This window comes from Zootoca vivipara, chromosome 7 (genome assembly GCF_965207765.1).
Source record: "Zootoca vivipara chromosome 7, rZooViv2.hap1.1, whole genome shotgun sequence".
In the NCBI taxonomy this organism is placed as follows: Eukaryota; Metazoa; Chordata; class Lepidosauria; order Squamata; family Lacertidae; genus Zootoca; species Zootoca vivipara.
Window position 1 is genome coordinate 6,069,954 of NC_142590.1, and position 20,233 is coordinate 6,090,186.

At 42.5% G+C, this 20,233-nt stretch overlaps 1 protein-coding gene across 5 annotated transcripts; it reads left to right on the forward strand.

Moving 5' to 3' along the window:
- The first annotated feature begins 1,605 nt into the window (after positions 1-1,605).
- On the forward strand, positions 1,606-19,188 carry FAM20B (FAM20B glycosaminoglycan xylosylkinase). Of its 5 annotated transcripts, XM_088673685.1 has the most exons (11): positions 1,606-1,725; positions 2,338-2,604; positions 3,650-3,727; positions 4,068-4,177; positions 8,847-9,362; positions 9,900-9,986; positions 11,026-11,135; positions 12,135-12,306; positions 14,594-14,785; positions 15,185-15,244; positions 16,698-19,188. In XM_088673685.1, the coding sequence occupies exons 5-11, from the start codon at positions 8,986-8,988 to the stop codon at positions 16,927-16,929; spliced, it is 1,230 nt and encodes a 409-aa protein (XP_088529811.1). In that variant the 5' UTR covers positions 1,606-1,725; positions 2,338-2,604; positions 3,650-3,727; positions 4,068-4,177; positions 8,847-8,985; the 3' UTR covers positions 16,930-19,188. The 5 variants fall into 5 exon arrangements, with proteins under 5 accessions (XP_088529811.1, XP_034979374.2, XP_034979378.2 ...); XM_035123483.3 differs by lacking the exons at positions 1,606-1,725; positions 2,338-2,604; positions 3,650-3,727; positions 4,068-4,177 and adding an exon at positions 4,996-5,263; XM_035123487.3 differs by lacking the exons at positions 1,606-1,725; positions 2,338-2,604; positions 3,650-3,727; positions 4,068-4,177 and adding an exon at positions 5,285-5,676.
- The last annotated feature ends 1,045 nt before the right edge of the window (positions 19,189-20,233 follow it).

Consider the following 20,233-nt stretch of genomic DNA (forward strand, 5'->3'; position numbering starts at 1 on the left):
TTCCTGTGTTATTTGAACAATCTACTGTCACTTTCTAGGCCACAGAAATATTGCTTTAACGCAGCAGACTTTGAGAGCAAAGGATCTGAGTGCAAGGAGAGGCAGGGGACAATGTGTAGACTGATGTGTTTAGATTCTCCCTTGTTGCAGGCAGAAACCCTCTGAGGTGGAGGGCAGCAAAGGAGATGGGAGAGCATTGTGAGGATTGAAGTTCAATTGTTAGCTTAATTTTGGTGATGAGAGGGCAATCCTCACCTTAGGACACACCTTCACATCTTGGGGTCCAAAAGAGGTTATAGAGATGCGTGGGGTGGTGTTTGAATTTTGCCAGTGCTTTTCCTTAGCCCCCCCCCATCTCCCCCTAAAATCTTCCCCAGAATCCTGGTTTGGAGACAGGCTGCAGTTGATGGTGGTGGTAAGACACTCTGGCCATGCTCTCGTGCTCTTTTCTTCCTTATCACTGAGACAGACAGATGCCAACAACCGCTGCAGGTATTCCAGATTGTGCTGCCAAAGAAAATACATTTTATGACTGTGGGTTTTTTTTTAAAGGAATATCCCCTTAAAATAAAGGAACTGACACAACCAGACAGACTAGAGAGAACTCTTCAGATCAAGGTATTCATTCAAGAACAAAAAGCAATGCTATTTACTAATACACACAAGGTTTGTTCCTTTTAAAGCTGGGAGTGGGCTTTTGGGTTGCAAAATTAAACTTCAGACTTGCTGCAAAGTCAGGCTGATGTTTCTCTAGTTGCAGAGGTTTACTGGTCACTGTTGTAGGCATGGCGATAAGGCGAGGCTGCATGCAATTATGACATTCTTGTGTCCTGTGTGATGTCACAAGCAGGATACGCCTTAAGTCTTGGCAAAGAGAGAGGCAGTTAGCAGTCAGACCAGGGCTTCGTGCTGTCAAGTTGAATCATGGCGACAAGGTCTATATTAACTTTTACCAGAGGACAAATGTCTTGGGATGGTTTGTAGCCATTTTTTATGCTATGTTCTGCTGCTATGGCTGCTGTGGTTTTGTAATTGGATAGCTGTAGAAAGACAAAACGAAACGTAAAAAGAAACACCTTTTTCAGGTTTTGAAAGGAGGCTGCATTGCTGTACCCACTTAATTGGGATAGAATAGTCAGGTGCAAAAGAGGGCCTTTGCATCTTCGATAGTTGCGTAGAAAAGGAAATTTCAGCAGCAGCAGCAGCAGCTTTCAATCCCTCTGACGTCTTCTGCACAACTATTAAAGGTTCAGGAGCCCTGTCCTCTTTCGTCCACGACTGGACCTAATGGTCAGGGGTCTCTTTACCTTTACCTTTTACTTGGGAATAAGTTCTACTGAACCCTGTTGGATTTACTAAGGAACACCGAGAGGGAGAGAGGCACAAGCAGATACATGCCTTGGCAAAGCTCGGTTTTACCTGTTCTACCTTGAATGACAGCTGGAAGTCAAGAGTGACCCTACAAAGCCATCTGCTGAGGGAAACTGATACTGCAACAATGGCTTAACAATGCAAAGCCCAATGTTCTAGATCCCTCCTCTTCCCTGGAAAAAAAGATTTTCATTCATTCGTTTAATTATTTGTTTGTTTGCTCAATCATTTCTAGTGCTGAAGCGGGAATGGCAGACCCTTCACTGCCTGTGGTGCATACCTTTTCTTTCTTTTTTTGGTGCGCAGACACTGGTTCTAGTTTCGAAGCAAGCTTGTTTTCTCCTGCTCTGGAAGGTAAGACCCAAATCAATGGATTCAAGTTACAAGAAAGGAGATTCTGCCTAAACATCAGGAAGGAACTGTTCAATAGTGGAACAGGCTCCCTCAGAAAGCAGTGGGCTCTCCTTCATTGCAGGTGGTGGTGTTTCCCCCCCAGAGATTGGATGGCTATCTGCCATGGATGCTGTACTGTAGTTGAGATTCCTGCATTGCAGAGGGTTGGAATAGATGACCCTCAGGGTCCCTTCCAACTCTACAACCCTTTCGGTTGTTATAACAGAACCAAAACAGTCTTACTATAAATTGGACTCAGACAAGTTTGTTGGGGGAAAGTCCGTAACTTATAGGGAGTTGTTGTCTGGGTCTTAATCTGTGTTCAGGCCTACTGGGGCTTTGCATTTAAGACTGCTTTCAGTTTTTGGTTTTAGTCTTGGAGCATGTGTTCTTATTAATTCTTTGCATCTACATGCCGCCCTTCTGCCTAGGCACTGAAGGCGCTTTACGATTTTAAAGTAGTAAGGTGAATGAAATAATGTGCAAGAGTGCTCTTCAGAGAATGTAAAAAGGGGGGGGGGGTAAAGTCCAGTCAAAGGTGACTATGGGGTTGCGGCGCTCATCTTGTTTCAGGCCAAAGAAGCCGGCGTTTGTCCACAAACAGCTTTCCAGGCCAGCATGACTAAACCGCTTCTGGTGCAACGGGACACTGTGACGGAAGCCAGAGTGCAGGGAAACGCCATTTACCTTCCCACCACAGCAGAACCTATTTATCTCGCGTGCTTTCAAACTGCTAGGTTGGGAGGAGCGGGACAGAGCAACCACTCCCTTGCGGGGATTTGAACCGCTGACCTTCTGATCGTCAAGCCCAAGAGGCTCAGTGACCACAGCACCACCCATGTATGTATGGAGTTAATTTCACTCTAAAGTAATTTCACAGTAAAGCCTCCAGGGTACACATGCAAATCAGAGGTTGGCTCATTAGGGCAGGGTGTTGGTGGTTACAAAAACGACAGTACAGTAAGTATGCCTTTATCACGATCAGCAAAAATGTAAAAAACCTGTGAGCAAGTTTCTGAGCTGTCTAGAATTCTTCAAACTAGATGATAATGAAACAAGTGGGGTCACGGGATAAAAAAAACAAAACTGGGAATGAAGTCTGCAGCTTATTAAAATGATCAAATGCAAGAGTTGTGCACAGGAATTTGGTTAGCCTTTGCAAAGCGCTAAACAAATTTCAGGTTGCAGCATAGATTGCTGGGTCGAAGGAACAGTAATGGCTACTCCTCTCATTCAAAAAGTTTAACAGTTATGGAGCATTACTTCAAAGTCAACCAGACCCATAATGTTTCCTCTCGCTCTATAATTATTATTAAGAAAAAATTGTTAAGATCTCCAGACCTTAACCTTAGGGATTTCTCACTGAGAAGATTGGACAGGTTTGCCTTAAAAGCTGCCCAGGATCAGTCCTTCCCTGCAATGTGCTATTGTAGTGGGCTGCTGCATGAGGTCTAGTAGGCTGAGGCAGAAACCCAGATAAACTTGAATACAGTTGGAGTTATTTCTGAGTGAATGTGTGTAAGATTGTGTTTGTCACACAGGCCCAGCAAGACTGGTCAATGTTGCCTATGAGCTGAGTGTGTGTGCGCCTTACAACACTCTCCTGGATCCAACACACAGCAATTCTGCAGCAGGAATGTTGATGTAGAAAGGTGGTTGTTGTTGTTTTACAAAAATATATATTAAAATGGGAAAACATCTAAAAATAGAAAGTTGGAAAACCACTGTGCTATATTGACCTGTAAACAGACAGCTGTGGGATTCTAGTCTAGTCTGTTTCTGTACCAGGTTTTAAGCGATCCTGAATTTTAAGTATTAACTTTTACTCACACTTGTAATTCTTTTTATTATCTCCTCATATAAAAATGGGATGAAAATAACACAGACAGCAGTATTACAGTGCAATCGTGTACATGTCTACTCAGAAGTAAGCCTTGTTGAGTTCAACGGTATTCGCCCTTAGGTAAGTGTTTATAGGATAATACGGTATCAACTGCAAATTTATATGAGTGCAGTGTATGCTGAAAATAAACTTGGCTTAACTAAATTAAGACAAACAATGAAAGTACATGACAGTTCTTTACAACGGTCCGTTTATGATCCATAGATCTCTGGCTTTGATTTTAACAGCATCCTCCCCGCCCCCTCTGTCTCCCATTGTGCAGTTAAACCTGTTTGCATATGGAATGTTAACTTTTAGCCTTTTCTCTTCCTAGTGTGTACTTTGTAGAGACACTTGTTCAGCCCCAGTACACATTACTCACTATTTGTTTAAGTAGGTGTGTTGTATTCTTGCATTATAGCTTTTCCTGAAGTTGATTAGAACTGCCTTTGCCTCTGGTTGGAGTGATTCAGATCCACCCTTTCACTGCTCTTTTAACCTCACTGAATGGGCGGACAGGGCAGATAAAAGGTAAGCATTCCTTGCAAGAACAGGAGGCACCCAACTTGAATCTTGAGCTATGTATGGGTTTAGTGAGAACTAAATGCAGCTGTTTTCAATGGGGCATATTTCCTGGGAACTTGCAGCTTTCAGAGGCCAACTATGCAGCCACCCAGGGTGCAGACTTTAGAGGGGCACCATACTGACTTTTGAGCGACACAGTTTTATACAGAGTCGTTTTGTTGTTTGATAAGATTTCACTTTTATATTTTGAAGAATTTTATCTCTCTTTTTTGAAGTAATTAATGCATTAGAACTGTTTTTAAATGTATATGACAAGGTTGTTCAAAATGATCTCTGTGCTGAAACGTTCCTCTTTTGTGTTTGTTGCGTTACTTACTCTTGCAATCTAAAAATAAATCCAGCAGTTTCAAGTTTGGTGCTTTTCATTTTTTTCCTACAAAACACCTGTTTTTGAAAATTGAAGTTAGCAATTTTGGGGGGAATGGTGTTCGGGGAAGTAGTTAGCCTTGATTAGGGCTCAAAATAGTGTGGCAGCGATATTCCTTATGAATACAGGCACAGCCAGAAGATGAGCTTGCGACAACTCGGTTGGTATTATTGCACGAGACTCTTAACCTCAGGGAGCCTTATTCTTATACGGGCAGGAGAGAGTTAAAGAGCAAGTCAGCGAGATCCTCGCCCCCTTGCCAACGCACATGTACGTGCAGAAGGGAGGGGCGGGGGAAAAGGAACGTCACATAGCGCAGCTTTCTATTGGTTGAACAGAAACGACTCACACGCTCACTCGTTCGCGTTAAACAGGCGACGCCGCGATTTCTTTAAGAGACCCTACGCTCTCGCGACGCCTTTTACGCCTTAAGGCGCGAGAGTAAGCGTGCGATTGGTCTTCGTCCGGGGAGGAGCGTGGTCTCTCCGGACGCTTCCATTGGCCGACGGGTGCGCGCGGGGGCGGAGTGGAGGGAGGGCGAGTTGGGCGAGACCATGTTGTGCGTGCGTATGGGGGGTGCGCCTCCGAAGAGGGTCGTTGGCGGCGCCGGCAGCAGCGCCGGCCGGCCCAGTGAGCGGGAATGGCGCGCGGGCGCCTGTTGGCGGGTGAGTAGGAGAGCGGGCTCTGAGAAGGGCGCGCGCGGTGGAGAGGAGCGGTCCGCCGGGCCCGGCGCCCTCCCCCTCCCTCCCCTCAGCTCCCTTCGCGCCCTCCTTCCCTGGAGGGACCCATAGACCCATCCATGTGGCAGGAATGGGGGGGGGCGGAAAGGGCTGGAATGTCTCAAGCGCCTCGTCGCCCTCGTAGGTAGAGGGGCTCAGTTAGCTCGCCCCCGCTGCCGTAATTGCGGGGGGCACCTTTGGGGAGAAGTGGGGGGGCCGTAGGGGGCTCCGCACTTGTTGGCTTCGCTTTTCCGCGCCGGAGCTGGAAACCATCGCCGGGTGTGGAACGAAAAAAGGAGGGGGGGACATGTCCCCTGAGCATGTGCCGAGCGCATGCTTCCTCGGAGTATGATTTAAAAGTGTGTTAACTGGAAAGCATTTGCTTTTAGAAAGAATATGGCTGTGGGAGCCGGGTTCCCCCCCCCTTTTCTCAGAAACTGAGCAGAGAGGGCTTAAAATACGCTTGCACGCCAGAGAGTATGATTTGTATAAAACTAAACAGAAAAGCCGATAAAACGGTGAAAAACTTAATAAACTGGAAACCGAATTTAAAGCGTCGACCTGCTCACAGAAATAATAATAATCACTTAAGGGATAATAACCTAAATGTCACTTAAGCTTCACAGGCAGGTACCTCAGCTGAGAAGGTCCTCTGTCCGGTTGCTGCCCACTTGCACCTACTGAAGCAAATTTTAAATACATGGGCATAAGACATACGGTAGATGTGGGACATTTTTGATTGCTCAAAAACCAATTTTGAAAACGCTCTTATAATTGTACTGTATTTCTGTTCTTTGGCAGAAGCTTTTTGGCACCAATATTTCTGGGTCAAGTGTAATGAGGTGCGATGTCTGTACATTACCGGAAGCAGCCTATTGTTAATTCCCTTTTCTAATCCCACAGAGTTCCTGCCGCTCTAGGGAGCAAGATTAAATATTTTGGCATGAACTGCTGTAAAGATGTGAGAATGCTACAGAGAAATGTTAGAAATCTTTGCACCATTGAAACGGCAACGACAAATTTTGGGCCCACATATTTTCTAATAGAAAGAAACATTTCTGTCTACATATTCTCCTGATTGCACCTCCAGTCACACAGTCCCGCCTTCTTCAATCACTGTTTTATACAGGGTTATCAAGAAGTACATGTCACGTAGAGAGTTCAGGTGAACAGAAGCACTGAAGACTGACTGAAAAGCCTATCCCTTTCCACGCAGCGACATCTATTTTTATTAAATTTTTATTCTTTCCTCTTGAATTTCAGTCTCATCAGATCCAGCATGCTTCCTCTTCCCCTGGCTTAAGCAGCCTTTTTGTACTGAAAGTTTAGTGCGGATTGTTTGAAATGAATGTGGATTTCCCCTCCTCTAAATTTTAGCATAGATCTCATCTATACAAGCCTTGTTATTTTAGATCCTTCAGTAACTTGTCTGGAAATTAGATAGGTTTAGAAATAAGAGACCAGTGCTAGGTAGCATCCCCACGCCCCCCCCCCCTGTATTGTACTCATTCATTCTTTTGGAAGAGTTACTTTTGTTCATGGTTGCTGAACCATGGGAGAGAGAATTTTATCTCTTCCTAAACTTAGGAGACTGGGCTATGCTGTTGCTGCCATTTCCCTTGTATGGGAAGATGGCATATCTTGCATTACCATCCTGGTGAGTGGTAAAAGTCTGCATGGTTTGAATCTCTTTAATGTGTATGAGATTAACTAAGAAGAACCTGCCCAAAACTGAATATGGTTTTATTTAAAAGAGGTGGAATTTTAGTTGAAAGATGCCACAGAACCAAGACTAACAACTTCATTATAAAATGCCCTTGGGAGCCCTACAAAAAATGTGGTGCTTGTACAGTGGTATTCAACTTGAAAAGGTCCAGCAATTTTCATTTTCCTGTTTCAAACAAGAGACCCTTGTTTCCCATTCCCGTGCCTCTTAGTTGTCCATTGCATCTTATTTTGCCCTCAGACATTGGTAGTTTAAATATAATTATCTAGCCTTATCAGCTGCCTGTGGTCTGAAGTGTAAGAAATAAGCAAGGCGGTGCTGTAAGGAGTTTACAACCTGAATTTCGCCATTAGTGGCAGTGGGGAGGGAAGAGAGTCAGTAAAGGTTGAAGACTTTAAAACAGAAAACACTACTAATTGGTAAAAGATGGCACAATCATATTCCTGCACAGCAGTAGACTGTCAGCTCTTGTCTGCAGTGTCTGGTAAAAGATGTTTTGTGGGAAAGCCGTGTAACCTGTTCTTAGATCGACAAACTGCGCAATATTTCTTCTCAAGGTTCATTTTGGAATGACTAATGTCACCACCTCCCTTGGGTCTTTGGACACATTGCATATAATTCCTGAAACTGCTGTGTTTGCTCTCAGATGCACAAGCGTTTTTTCAACTGACTGGCTTAGTTTTCAAATTAAGTGTTAATAAGAAGTAGGAGTATCCTTCAATCTGTATAATAACAAGTGGAAGTGTAACTTTGCTCACTAATAACACTGAGCTGAAAATATCTGTTCAGCTTTGTTCATTTGGGCTTTCAAGCTTATGGGTGAACTCTGGGATCTTTATTCTTATTTCAATGCAGCAGCCCTTCAGAGCTTTCTTTCCAGCTTCATGTGAACAGTGCTTTGTGTCCAGAACTTGGTTGAAAAATAGAGAGAGTCCTGATATTCACATGATTTGCTCCAATGTTGAGCAAAAGATATCCTGCCTAATGTGTAAATTTCAATCTGAAAACTTAGGGGGAAAGCAGTCCTACTGTTCTCTAGGTTAAGTTGTTTTGCTTTTTGTGTGGAAGAGCTCCATCAAACTATCAAAGTTTTGTGGGTTGATGGTGGTGTTTTTTTAGTACCCCGAAAGTAAAATGCTTGATCAGTAGTTTAAAAGTTCTTTCTCTACAGCTCTCCTCCCAGAGGCGGCAAATAATGTCTCTCTTCTGTCCTCAAGTCTTTTCTGTTTGCTTTTGTAGCTAAAACATTCCCTTGTGTTGTTTGAGAAAGCCTTAATGTCCTAAGGATCTTTGACAGTGGGCAGGGTAATATTTCCATAGTTCAGAAACATCCCACACCATCTTGGTTGGGCAGAATGTCCTGGGAATCTAGGCAGATAAGATTATCATAGTTTGGATTGTTCAACAAAGTAAAATAGTAATCTTTCACCAGTCTTCCCTAAGTAAATTGAATATCTCATTTTCTCTCATTTAGAATGCTACATACTTATCTCTTTGCTCCATCCCAAAATGACGGGGAGATTAATTTTCCTCACATTTTCACGTCACTGTTAGTGGTTTCTGAATTTTAAAATTAGGAGAATTCATGTATCATTCATTTCTCCATATTGTATAGCAAGTAGTGTTCTAGCAGGTTGTTACCTGAAAATCTGAAGAAATCAGCCTTTTAGTAGATGGTGGATTTGAAAACTGGCTGTTTCTGCTGATGTACACAGTGAAAGTACTAGAAATCCACAGCATATGTTCTGCAGGTATAAATCATGCCTAAGGATGTGAAATTCAACTCTCTTTAATAACTCACAGGTGTACCAGAAGCTGCAGTGGCAACATTTGGTCAACTGAAGCGAAGATGGTACTTGTACACTGTCTCTCAATTTGCTTTGTGAGAGACTTCCTGTAACCTTTGGAAGAACGCATCAGGAGAGAAGGACTGCTTGTCATCATGAAGTTGAAACAACGGGTGGTGCTTCTGGCAATCCTCCTTGTCATCTTTATTTTTGCCAAGGTTTTCCTCATAGACAACCTGGACACTTCAGCAGCTAACCGTGAGGACCAGCGTGCCTTTCATCGTATGATGGCAAGCCTGCGGGTGGAGCTGGACCCACGACTTGACCACACTCTGCAGTCTCCCTGGGAGATTGCAGCCCAGTGGGTGGTGCCACGGGAAGTGTACCCAGAGGAGACGCCAGAACTGGGGGCAGTGATGCATGCTATGGCTACAAAAAAGATAATCAAAGCAGACGTAGGCTATAAGGGAACCCAGCTGAAGGCATTGCTCATACTGGAAGGTGGGCAGAAAGTGGTCTTCAAACCCAAGAGGTAAAAAGGTCATACAGTGGCTGGATGAAATATATTGAGTGTTCCCCTTGCCCAACCCATGACTTGCTTTGGGGTTTCCCAAATGGGGAGTACTGGTTATCATTCTCCAATGGATGGGTGAGGACAGATCAGGGAAATGGATAGCTGATTATTGACCTCTTCACCACAGTGCACGTGTATGGGGAAAGTGGGATTTGAGATGACCATGCTAGTGTCATCTTCCCTTTTCCAGCCTCTGATTGGCTATGCCCAATATTGTTCCAGTGTTACGGAGCTAAGTAAGAAGAAGCTGCGAGGAAGTTCCTATCCTATTGCCTGTGAGAATCGGCTCTTGTCTTCCTGGCCTGGAATGTTGACCATACAGCAAGTCCACTGTCAATCAGTAACAGCTCTAGTTAAAAGCTTCCTTGCATGTGTGGCCATGTGATCAGCTGCAAGGGAACATGTCTCAAGTAATGTGCCATCTTGATTCAGAAACTCAATCTGCTTGGATTTTACCTAGCATTATGACTCAGATTGTCTGCTTGCAATTTTTAGATATGCCAGAGACTATGTGGTAGAAGGAGAGCCGTATGCTGGGTATGACAGACACAACGCAGAGGTGGCAGCCTTTCACCTAGACAGGTATAGAAATGTTGATTTAGAATTCACTCTTCTTGGAAATGGATAATAAACCTATACACACCTTTAAGCTCTGAATAGAAATTTTGTTTTTAATTGAAAAATTGTGAGGAAATAATAGTTTCCTGTTCTGTACCTAATTCAGTTATATTGTCATCTGAGTGCAACAGGCCATCATGGTTTTCTTACGTAATTACATTTTCAATGTGAGGTCCAAGCTGTTTCTCTGTAGGGCCAAACTGCTGCAAATAAGGCAGGCCTGTGGAAAGTAAACATTGCTTCCAGGTGACTCAGGCATGGAAACTGAAGGTTGAGATGACTAATGTAGGTACCGTATATTCAAGCAATCAGGCGGTTTTTGTGTGTGTGTTCCTTTAAAGTAGAAAGGTAACATTTGTAGACTTTATTGTAAAGCTGCACTGAACCAATAAAATTCATGAGCATGTTCTGAGGTCACATGATACAGCCATTTCTCTGAAGTGAAGCATAGCTGATCAGTGCCTGAATGGAATACCACTTAGAAACCTTAAATATGCCAGCTTGACTTCCATTATGGATGAAGGGTGGGATACAAATGTACTAAACAAACCTTCGAGGAGGAAAAGTATTTTTTTCTGAAGAAAGATCCTTCCCACCACTCACATTTTTGGTCCAGTCCTTCTCACAAATGTCAAATGAATCCAAGCATTATTTACTTGAGGACTTTATTTAAAGCAGTATTTGGGGGCAGAACACTGTGTACAGCCACTTCACGCCTGGTCCCAACAGCTAAACAATTTGTTTTGAAGCTCAAACCATTTTTACAGCCTAAGAGCAAATCCACTGTTGTTCTGCTCTAACCCTGCTTTTCGTACTGAGCACCACCCACCTGTGAAAAGTGCGTATGCAATTTTGGAAGTTTCAATGCAGCTGAGACATTATCTTGAAATTGTCGCCTCTTGTTAAATTTTTAATTTGTGAATTTTTTTCCCTTAGATATTTGGGAGGCGACTGGATTGTTCCATATTGTCTCACTTCCTTCTTACTTTCCTTCTCCAAACAGAATCTTAGGTTTCCGACGAGCCCCTCTAGTGGTTGGTAGGTTTGTGAATCTCCGCACAGAGATCAAACCTGTTGCCACAGAACAGCTGCTAAGTACGTTCTTGACATTAGGTAGGTGACAAAGTATATTTCATTAAGGCCTCTAAAATAAAATTGGGGAAAAAAAACCAGCAAGGGGCTTGTGGAAGTTAATTGCTGTTGAGAAAGCAGGCCTAATGTTCTGCAAGCCCCTTAGGCTCAGTCAGATACAGTATTCCTGATTTCTTGTGCTTAGGAGATTATGAGTGTGCAGCACGTTTGTGGGTTTCCTTCCCCTCATATATACAAATTCTTCCCCTTCCAGTGTGCATTGATATTAATACTATGATAATGTGTTAAAGTTACCTCTGGTTGTAAATTCTGGTTTGACACCAACACTATGATTACTGTGAACATTGGTAGAATCTAATACTGCACCTTAGTTGGTGCTAAAAAGAGAAGGGAGCAAGGAACATGGCAGCTTACAGCACACTCCTGGTATCCTAACCACAGGGGATTGGAAACAGCTTTTATCTGGACTTGATTCACAGATGGTTTAGTGTGAAATATTCTTATATGAGTCAATATTCTGTTGAGAAGCAGTTTTTGCCATTTCACTTCTTTCTCTGTTAATTGAGTTAGTACTGTTCAATGGTAATGTCAATAGATAATTTAGAAGTAGCAATTCATTCTTAAAAAAACCCCTCATTTTAAAAGCAATGAAACTGCTATAACAAGTATCAGGAGGGGTGTCACACAATTTGAGATCCCTGGCTTTGTTTATGGAAATATGTCAGAAAAATACATTAATTTACATACTTCAAAGAAAGTATCTGCTTTTTCATTCAGCTGGGCTTTTAGTTAATCATAGGTGGAAAGATAGCTTGCTGTTTGCCTGAAACCTTTTTTCAGCACATTGGGGTGAGGGAGGAGAGAGAAGCTGAGTTTTCTCTTGAGCAAATGAAATGGGTTAATTTTAAAACTTAAAGATTTTAAGGTATCCTAGAAAGCTTCTGAAACATCTATAAACATTTTAATACTATTATATCAACTTGGACATGAGATGGGTTTTTGCTTCTGCTTTCTTCCAAGGAAATAATACTTGCTTCTATGGAAAGTGCTACTATTGCCGGGAAACAGAACCAGCCTGTGCTGAAGGGGATATCATGGAGGGGTCAGTCACGCTATGGCTGCCGGACGTTTGGCCCCTTCAGAAGCAGCGACACCCATGGGGCAGAACGTACAGGGAAGGCAAGCTGGCCAGGTATAGAGCAAAATATTTTTTCCTTTGCCACGTCTATTGCTCAGTCCAGGGAATGTAGATGGAAAGGAGGGTATCAGCCAGTTTTCCTGAAACTCTGTTACAGCTGAGGCCCTCAAGAATGGTATATGGATTACAGTGGTACCTCGCAAGACTAAATTAATTCGTTCCACGAGTCGTTTCATGTTGCGATAATTTCGTCTTGCGAAGCACGGTTTCCCATTGGAATGCATTGAAATTTAATTCATTCGTTCCTATGGGGAAAAAAGAAGCGCCAAAAAAACAAAAAATGTGCCGACTCACCCGCCGGAAGTCTTTAAGGCTCTGGGGAGGGGGAAGCAGGAGGAGGGCCAGGGGTCTCCTCCCTCCGCAGCCTCCGCTCCTTCAGGCGCTGTCGCTGTTCCCGCCAAGGGTCGCCTGGCGAGCCCCGCTGCTGCTCCTGCCGGATCGGGGGAGGAGCCACGGAAGCCGCCATGGCCGCCGAGGAGGGCAAGGCCAGAGCCGCGGAGGCCTCCATGAGTGCCGCGCCGCCGCAGGAGGCAGAAGCGGTGACCGTGGACGTCACCGGCGGAGTCCTAAAGGTAAGCGGCAGCGGCTTCCCTTCTCAATTGCGAGGCTGCTTCGTCTTGCAAAGCATGGCCATAGACGGCTTCATTTTGCGAGTCTTCAAAAAAATCGCAAAACGCTTTCGTTTTGTGATGTTTTTGTTGCGCAAGGTGTTCGTCTTGCGGGGTACCACTGTATAGCCCCTAAAGTTATGTGGTGGATAAAGGATTCTGAGAATGTTGTGCAATGGACGAAGGGTGCTGGAAGTACAGATGTGAAGGATTTTAAGAGATGATGGGAAGTGACAATCCATTTTGTTCTCTCTGTTTTCTTTCCCAAAGAATAGGTAGAGTTTAAGTTCTTATAACTTAAAATAACTAGGTAGCAGTAGTCTGTGTATATGTGCATAGTGTACAATCTCACGTTTTGAGACTTGTTTCGTTTGCAACAGTTAGGCTAATTTCTGAAAGTGAAGTAAACAGTGTTTATAAGAGCACATGTTGTTCACTACTAGGCAAAGACAAATCAGCCTTGCCATGTTTGTACATTTTCATACATAATTCTGCTCCATCCCATTTCAGAATTAATCTGTGGTAATTCTTAATTTGCATTTGAACATGTGTTTCTTAAAGTATTTTCTCTCAAAATAATGCATTTCTAAACCTATTTTACCAAAATACAGTTTAAAATATGTTGGGAAATTCAGGAAGTGTGAAATATGGTGGTTATCCAACTTCCACTTTAGCCTGAAATATGTAAATCAGGTTAGTGTGCATCAGAATTTGCAAAGCTTGAATTTGTCAAGCATCCCTTTCTCAAACTCCTCTTTTGACTATGATTAGTTTTGTTCATCTTTCATGATTACATCAGTAATTTGGATTCCTGAGACTTGTTTCCATTAAAAATAAATAAATCCACTTCTATCTGCCCCTCGTGCTTGGGTTATGGCTGAAAATCATATTGATAGCACCTGCTGTTTGCTGTAACAGTACAGATTTCAGTTCTCCTTTGTGATCCCCAGTAATGTTCTCTCACTTTCCTTACTGTTTCTCCTCAAATATTACTGTACCTTGCAGAAATAACCAAATCTTGGTATGCACTAAGCCTTGGGCAAAATAAGACAATTTGTCCTCAATTTGTCCTAGGCTAAAAGAGGAGATATAGTAAGAATCTGTGAAGAAAAGGCAAGCTGGTAATTAAAGGCAATTTTCTCACACACCATAGTGGGAGAATATTGGCTTGAAAGCTAGCTGGACATTCACCAAGTAGGCACTGAGCCAGTGTGACTAGCTTAGCAGTTATATTGGTCTGGACCAGGGGTCAGCAACCTTTTTCAGCCATGGGCTGGTCCACTGTCCCTCAGACCATGTGGTGGGCCGGATTATATTTTGGGGAAAAATAATGAATGAATGCCTAAAGGTAAAGGGACCGCTAACCATTACGTCCAGTTGTGACCGACTCTGGGGTTGCGGCGCTCATCTCGCCTATGCCCCACAAATAACCCAGAGATGCATTTTAAATAAAAGGACACATTCTGCTCATGTAAAAACACTCTGATTCCCGGACCGCCTGCGGGCCAGATTGAGAAGGCAATTGGGCCACATCCGGGGCCCCCGGGCCTTAGGTTGCCTACCCCTGGTCTGGACCCTATTTTTCAGATTATGGAAGTCTCTCTTTAATGCCTCTGACAATGCATGGTTATATTTAAAATGAATCACAAAGATTTCTCCATGTCTGCTTGCAGGTGGGAATATGATGAGAGCTACTGTGATGCTGTAAAGAAGACCTCACCCTACGACTCAGGCCCACGGCTCCTTGATATCATAGATACAGCAATCTTTGATTACTTGATTGGGAATGCTGATCGACACCATTATGAAAGCTTTCAGGATGATGAAGGGGCCAGTATGCTAATTCTACTTGACAATGCCAAAAGGTGGGAAATGTGTCAACATCTGTGAAATTTCTCCAAGCTAAATGACAGCCATAAGGTTAGGAAAGATTGTACTATGGGCTCTCCCTAATGCAGCCTAGTTCCCTCCAGAGGTTTGATGCCACACCTCTCACTTTCCCTGACCATTAGCTATGCTGGCTGAGGCTGATGGGAGTCCAAAATGTCTGGAGGGCAACAGGTTGGGGAAGGCTGCCCTCATGCTTTTAAGGTAGGGAACCAAGAGAGAAATTTTGTAAGCCTGCTATTACTAATGCATCTGATTCCCTTTAGTTTGTGGGTTAATTGAAATGTCAGGGACTGCTGAAGTCCTTAACTCTGTGATGTGGAGTAGGGTAGAATTTTCCAGCAACTTAACTGGATTTGTATCCATTTGTTTTTCAGCTTTGGGAACCCTGTCTTGGATGAGAGAAGCATTTTAGCACCTCTTTATCAATGCTGCATGTAAGTAAAGGACAAATAAGTTATTGATCTTTTATGCTGTATACACCTTGCAATCCCTGTCCCAAACATCCTGGGGGTGTGCAAGTCTGACAATCCAGTGCTGCCTCAGTGCATTAAGATAATGGTTAGGATAATGAATACAAATGCACATGCTTTGCAGACTCTTAATATAGTGTCTTGATGATCTGCAACTTTGGTTTGAGACTGAGATGCTGGCTGCACATTAAACTTGTCACATCAAAAGAAGCTATTCCTCTGAACCCCTAGGATCAACTAGCTGCTAACGGAGAGATAAGACAGGATGGAGCAGCTCTATGACCTCCCTCCAGCTTTTTCTTCCTGTCACTGAGGGAGTCTTCAGAATTGTTTGCAGTCAGGGCCTGGCTTACATGTAGCTGCTTTTCATGTGACAAGAGTCACATGTTGTCAAGCTCTGTGATTCCATCTGAGCCATCTGCATTACATGTAACTTGGGCTTTAGATGAGAGAAGTGAAGAAGTAACTGCAGGGGGGAAAGAAGGCAAGAAGTGCAGTAATTAGTAGGCTGAGTGGGCTCAAAGCTTAGGAACTTTAAACAGGCGTGTCTGAGGTTTTTTGGCTTTGGAGGGAAATCAATTTCTGAGAAGTACTTTAGTATGCAGTATCATTATTTTATTTGTATTCTGTCTTTCCAGACTTAAAACTATAGGCAGCTCGCAACATAATTTTTTTTTACATAATTAGAAGCCAAAGTAGTAATAAGCAATAAATATAACGCACCCAAAAAGTAAACAACCAAATCGAACAATTTTCACATAAATATTAAGGTGTAAAAATAAAGATACAGAAAAATTGTATTCACAATAGCAACAAAATCCTCTAAACAATACCCTAACTCAAGAGTGCACAAGATTCCTAGCTTGCTTTTATTTTAATTTTTTAATTTTTTTGCATAGCCTCCAGTCTGTGCTGCAGCAGGAGAGGCCCGCAGTCTTTCGTACTTACAGCTTTAACTTACCACCTCCTTCATGCCCTACACCACTCCTTACTAAATGTCCACATTATGCAATTATGAAATTCAGAATAAAGCTTTCAAATTGAACAACTTTATTCAAAATAAATATTTATGTAGATTATTTGCACAACTCATTTTCTGAGTAGGTCTTCTGTATTTATTGCATTGGTATTTTGCCTTTACTCCAAGGAGGATTTTATCTTCTTGTTCCTATGAGGTTAGGCGGAAAAGTAAGCTTCATGGCTGAACCCAAATTTTCCCATTCCTACCGCCCCAACCCCCACTACACACTAGTTTGTTCGGAGTGTTTTGTGCAAAATATGAGCAGCTTTGCTTATAGTTCTGTGTTATCATCTTGTGATATGAGCTTGTGGACAGGCCCAAGTAGATTGTGTCCCTCATCCTGAAGTCTGCAATCATAACTTAGGTTTGCCATACATTCTCTCATTTCTTTTGCAGTATTCGAGTCTCCACATGGAACAGACTGAACTACCTGAAGAATGGGGTGCTGAAGTCTGCCTTAAAAACTGCCATGTCACATGATCCTATCTCACCAGTTCTGTCTGCCCCTCATATGGATGCCCTGGACCAGCGACTCCTGAATATCTTGGCTACAGTAAAGCAATGTACAGACCAGTTTGGACCAGACATTGTACTGGTAGAAGATAGGATGACACTTTCCCATTTGTAGCTTCACAAGGTGTTGGAGCAGATTTTCTCTCTATTTTTAAGAAAACAAGAAGAAAACAGCACAATTGGTTTTGCATGGCTGTGGGCAGGATGGGCTGGAACTGAAATGCCAGACTTCCTGAACTAAAGGAGAAAGCAGCGGCATGATGGTTTTGCTGAAGACAAGGAACTTGCCTTCAGGTAGCCCCATATCATGTTTTGTATGTCCATTGCTGGCAGTGGATGTTACACTGAGAGCACTCCTAGATTTCTTAAATAAGAAATTGGAAGTAGGCATTAAGACAGACTGATTCCAGAGAAGAGCCACAGTCCCCTCACCTAATCCAAATATGGTTTCAAGATTATAACCCAATTCATAGTTGTAAAGAATAGGCTGCCTATGCTTCCTTGCTGGCTACCTAAAAAGAGATCATGAAGACAAGATCAGTTGTTGAAGGGGCATCCCTTGTTGTTTCTCCTGACCCTCATGCATCTCACACATTTTTGGCTGGAATTTTCTCAAGAGCTCCATGAAGGATTGTGTTATTGTTAGCAGCATTAAGCAAAATCCTTTAATTCCAAAATCCTAAGAAGAAAGACTATTTTAGATTGCTAATTTAAATCTATACTTCATCCACAAGGCTGAAAGGATTCAGGACTGCATGATGCTGCAAAGACTCAACCAGCCATGAAGGTCAAAGATTATGGTGCAAACCATTGTTTTCTTGCCAGTATTCTACTGCTAGGGAATAAGCATTGTGGTTTTTTAAAGGAGCAGATGCAATTGAACCAAATAATTATTCTAAAAAGTAGGAATGATTGAGATTCATTATGTTCTCTCTGTATTGACACCCCTTCATGAGACGAGACCAATGGGGTTTGTTGCTAAAGTTTGCAGTTAATTTAAAAGATGGATACCACCAGAGACTGAGCAATGGAATATTTTCTGACTGGTGTGTCACTGCTTCTGTAAGTAGTTGCAGGTTCTGTGCCAGACAGTATACTTAACAGTATCCTGTCATTTTTTGGGGCTGAGCAGAACTTAAAAGCATTTCCAGTAGACCTTTTCCAAGTGGCAGAAAGCTGCTTCTTCTGAACTATCTACTGGCTTTTTGACCATTAGCCTGGAATTGTACAGTGCTTCAGGAAATTTTAGGTGACTTTTTGAATGATAAGCCCGATTTTTCTGGAAATGATACCCATCTACCATATTGGAGAGTAATTTGTAGAAGTTTATCCCATGTGTCAGCTTTGACATGTAGCATCCTTATGCATTAATCAACAGACTTTATCAGAGACTTAATCAGATTAAACTTCCTGGATTGGGTGCCTTGGAAGCCATGTGAAACTAATTTAAAGGCAAAGTCTGACTTTTTCAGTTAGCCTTTTTTTTTGGCAAAAGCTACAACTTCCTGCTTCCAGAGTAACAAATGGCAGGGGGATGCATTTTCTTTCTTCTAATTAGTCCCTGTCAGTAAGTGTCTGAAGGCAGTTGCCTAAACTACAACCTGGCCTAAAAAGCAATGGCAATCCCTATCTGTTGCAAGCTATCTACTTCAACAAAGAGAAGATTGACAAATACAATGGTTTCTGTCAAGCTGGCTCAGCTAATCATCTTGAGTTTCTACAGGTGATGTTGATTTCCACCATGAGGGTCACTGGCTACAAAAATCTTTTTGAAACATGGCATGAAGGTGTGATCAGGTCAGGTACTAAGGTTAAACTCCCTGGACACTTCCAGCATCAGCTGTTGCAATTATGTTGTGTCCAGGGGAAAAATGGAGTAGTACAATTAGTGAAGGTAACCTCTTGCAGCTTGGGTGTCTCCATATTTATCTTGACACAAGCAGCAGCATACCAGTATGAAATTAAACAACTTTTCAAGCTGATGAAGACTCATTTCTGTGCAACCAGTAACAGAGACAGAATTAGCTTTGAAGCACCAAAATATTTGAAGGAAGTACTACAGTCATCTATCTTTGCCTGATTTGGCAAGTGGTGTAGAAGAAACCACACATTTGTATTTTGGAATCTGATGAACTGGAAATGTCGCTTAAGTAAAAAAGAAAAAGAAACTAATTTATTAAGAAGTTAACTTATTATGTAGCAGCTGGAACAGAGTGCACACACCTCTTGGACCAGTCAGAAGGTTGCCTTTGGGAGTGGCTGCAAATGGAAACTCTTGGAAGAAAAGAACTCAATATAATCTTGATTCTGTTATGTGTTTTCCCAGGTTCAGACTGCATAAATAAGTATTATGTGAATAAATTTTTTAATAAAACACTGGGCTGGGGTTTTTTTGCTTCTCACACCATGCTAGTTTCAATGGCAACTTGCCTTGCTCTTTTTAGATAGGAGTTGCCAACATAGGATAGTGTGCAGTCTTAATGTGCTTCTGATGTTGCCTTTTAGTGGTGCAGGAGGTATGGCAATGTGACTCCTTCACACACCAGTATTGATCCAATTTCTGCCAGGAGTGACAGAGGCACTCTGTCGCTTGAATTAGAAACTGCAGTTTCTGTGGTCAGGATCTACCTTAAAGAGCTAAGAGTGTGCTAAGAGCCACCTTTGGATGTAGAAAAGATGGTGTGCAAAATCAATCCCTACAGGCCTAGTGTAAGAACTAGAAGTTTTTACTTCTGCCTTAGTATCACCAGAGCATTACTTAGGCTTCATGTACTTTAGCCGTCAATTACCATCTAAACTACTGCCTCCAGAGACTCAGAGCTGGTGATGGAGTTTCAGTGTTATCAAGTAACACAAGAAGGACTCATTCTTCAGTTGCTTTCATGCTACCTTGTGCTGTTGGATGGATTAATCGGTTCATGAATTATGTTATGAGAACTGTCCAACAGTGGCCTGGCTAGAAACTAAATGAAATACGGCAACCAGAAAAAGGGGTATATCTCTTGGTTATGACTCCCTGTGACCATGCAAATGACAGAATATAAATTTGCAGTCTTGCCAAGTCTGCCTTGTGATGCATTCCACAAGCAGACTTTGGCCTGAACTAGTTCTCCATCTTTAGTTGATGATGAGGGTAGAAAGAGTTGTGCTTATATTGCATTTTCTGAAAAGGAGTAGGATCAAATGACTGCTAATGGGGAGAGATGTTAGATATAGGAAGCTGTCTCAAAAAGTAATTATTGACTTGTCAATAGGCCATATCCTGCTGCAGAACCAATGCCTGATAGTTTTAAAAAAGTTTAGTATCAGTATAGACTTCTTCCTTGTTGCCTTTAACTGAGGTTAGTTAAATGCTTTTATTTTCTGAGTCTTTAGCGTACTTTAGGCTGCAGTCCTATATGCATTTACTTGAGAGTAAG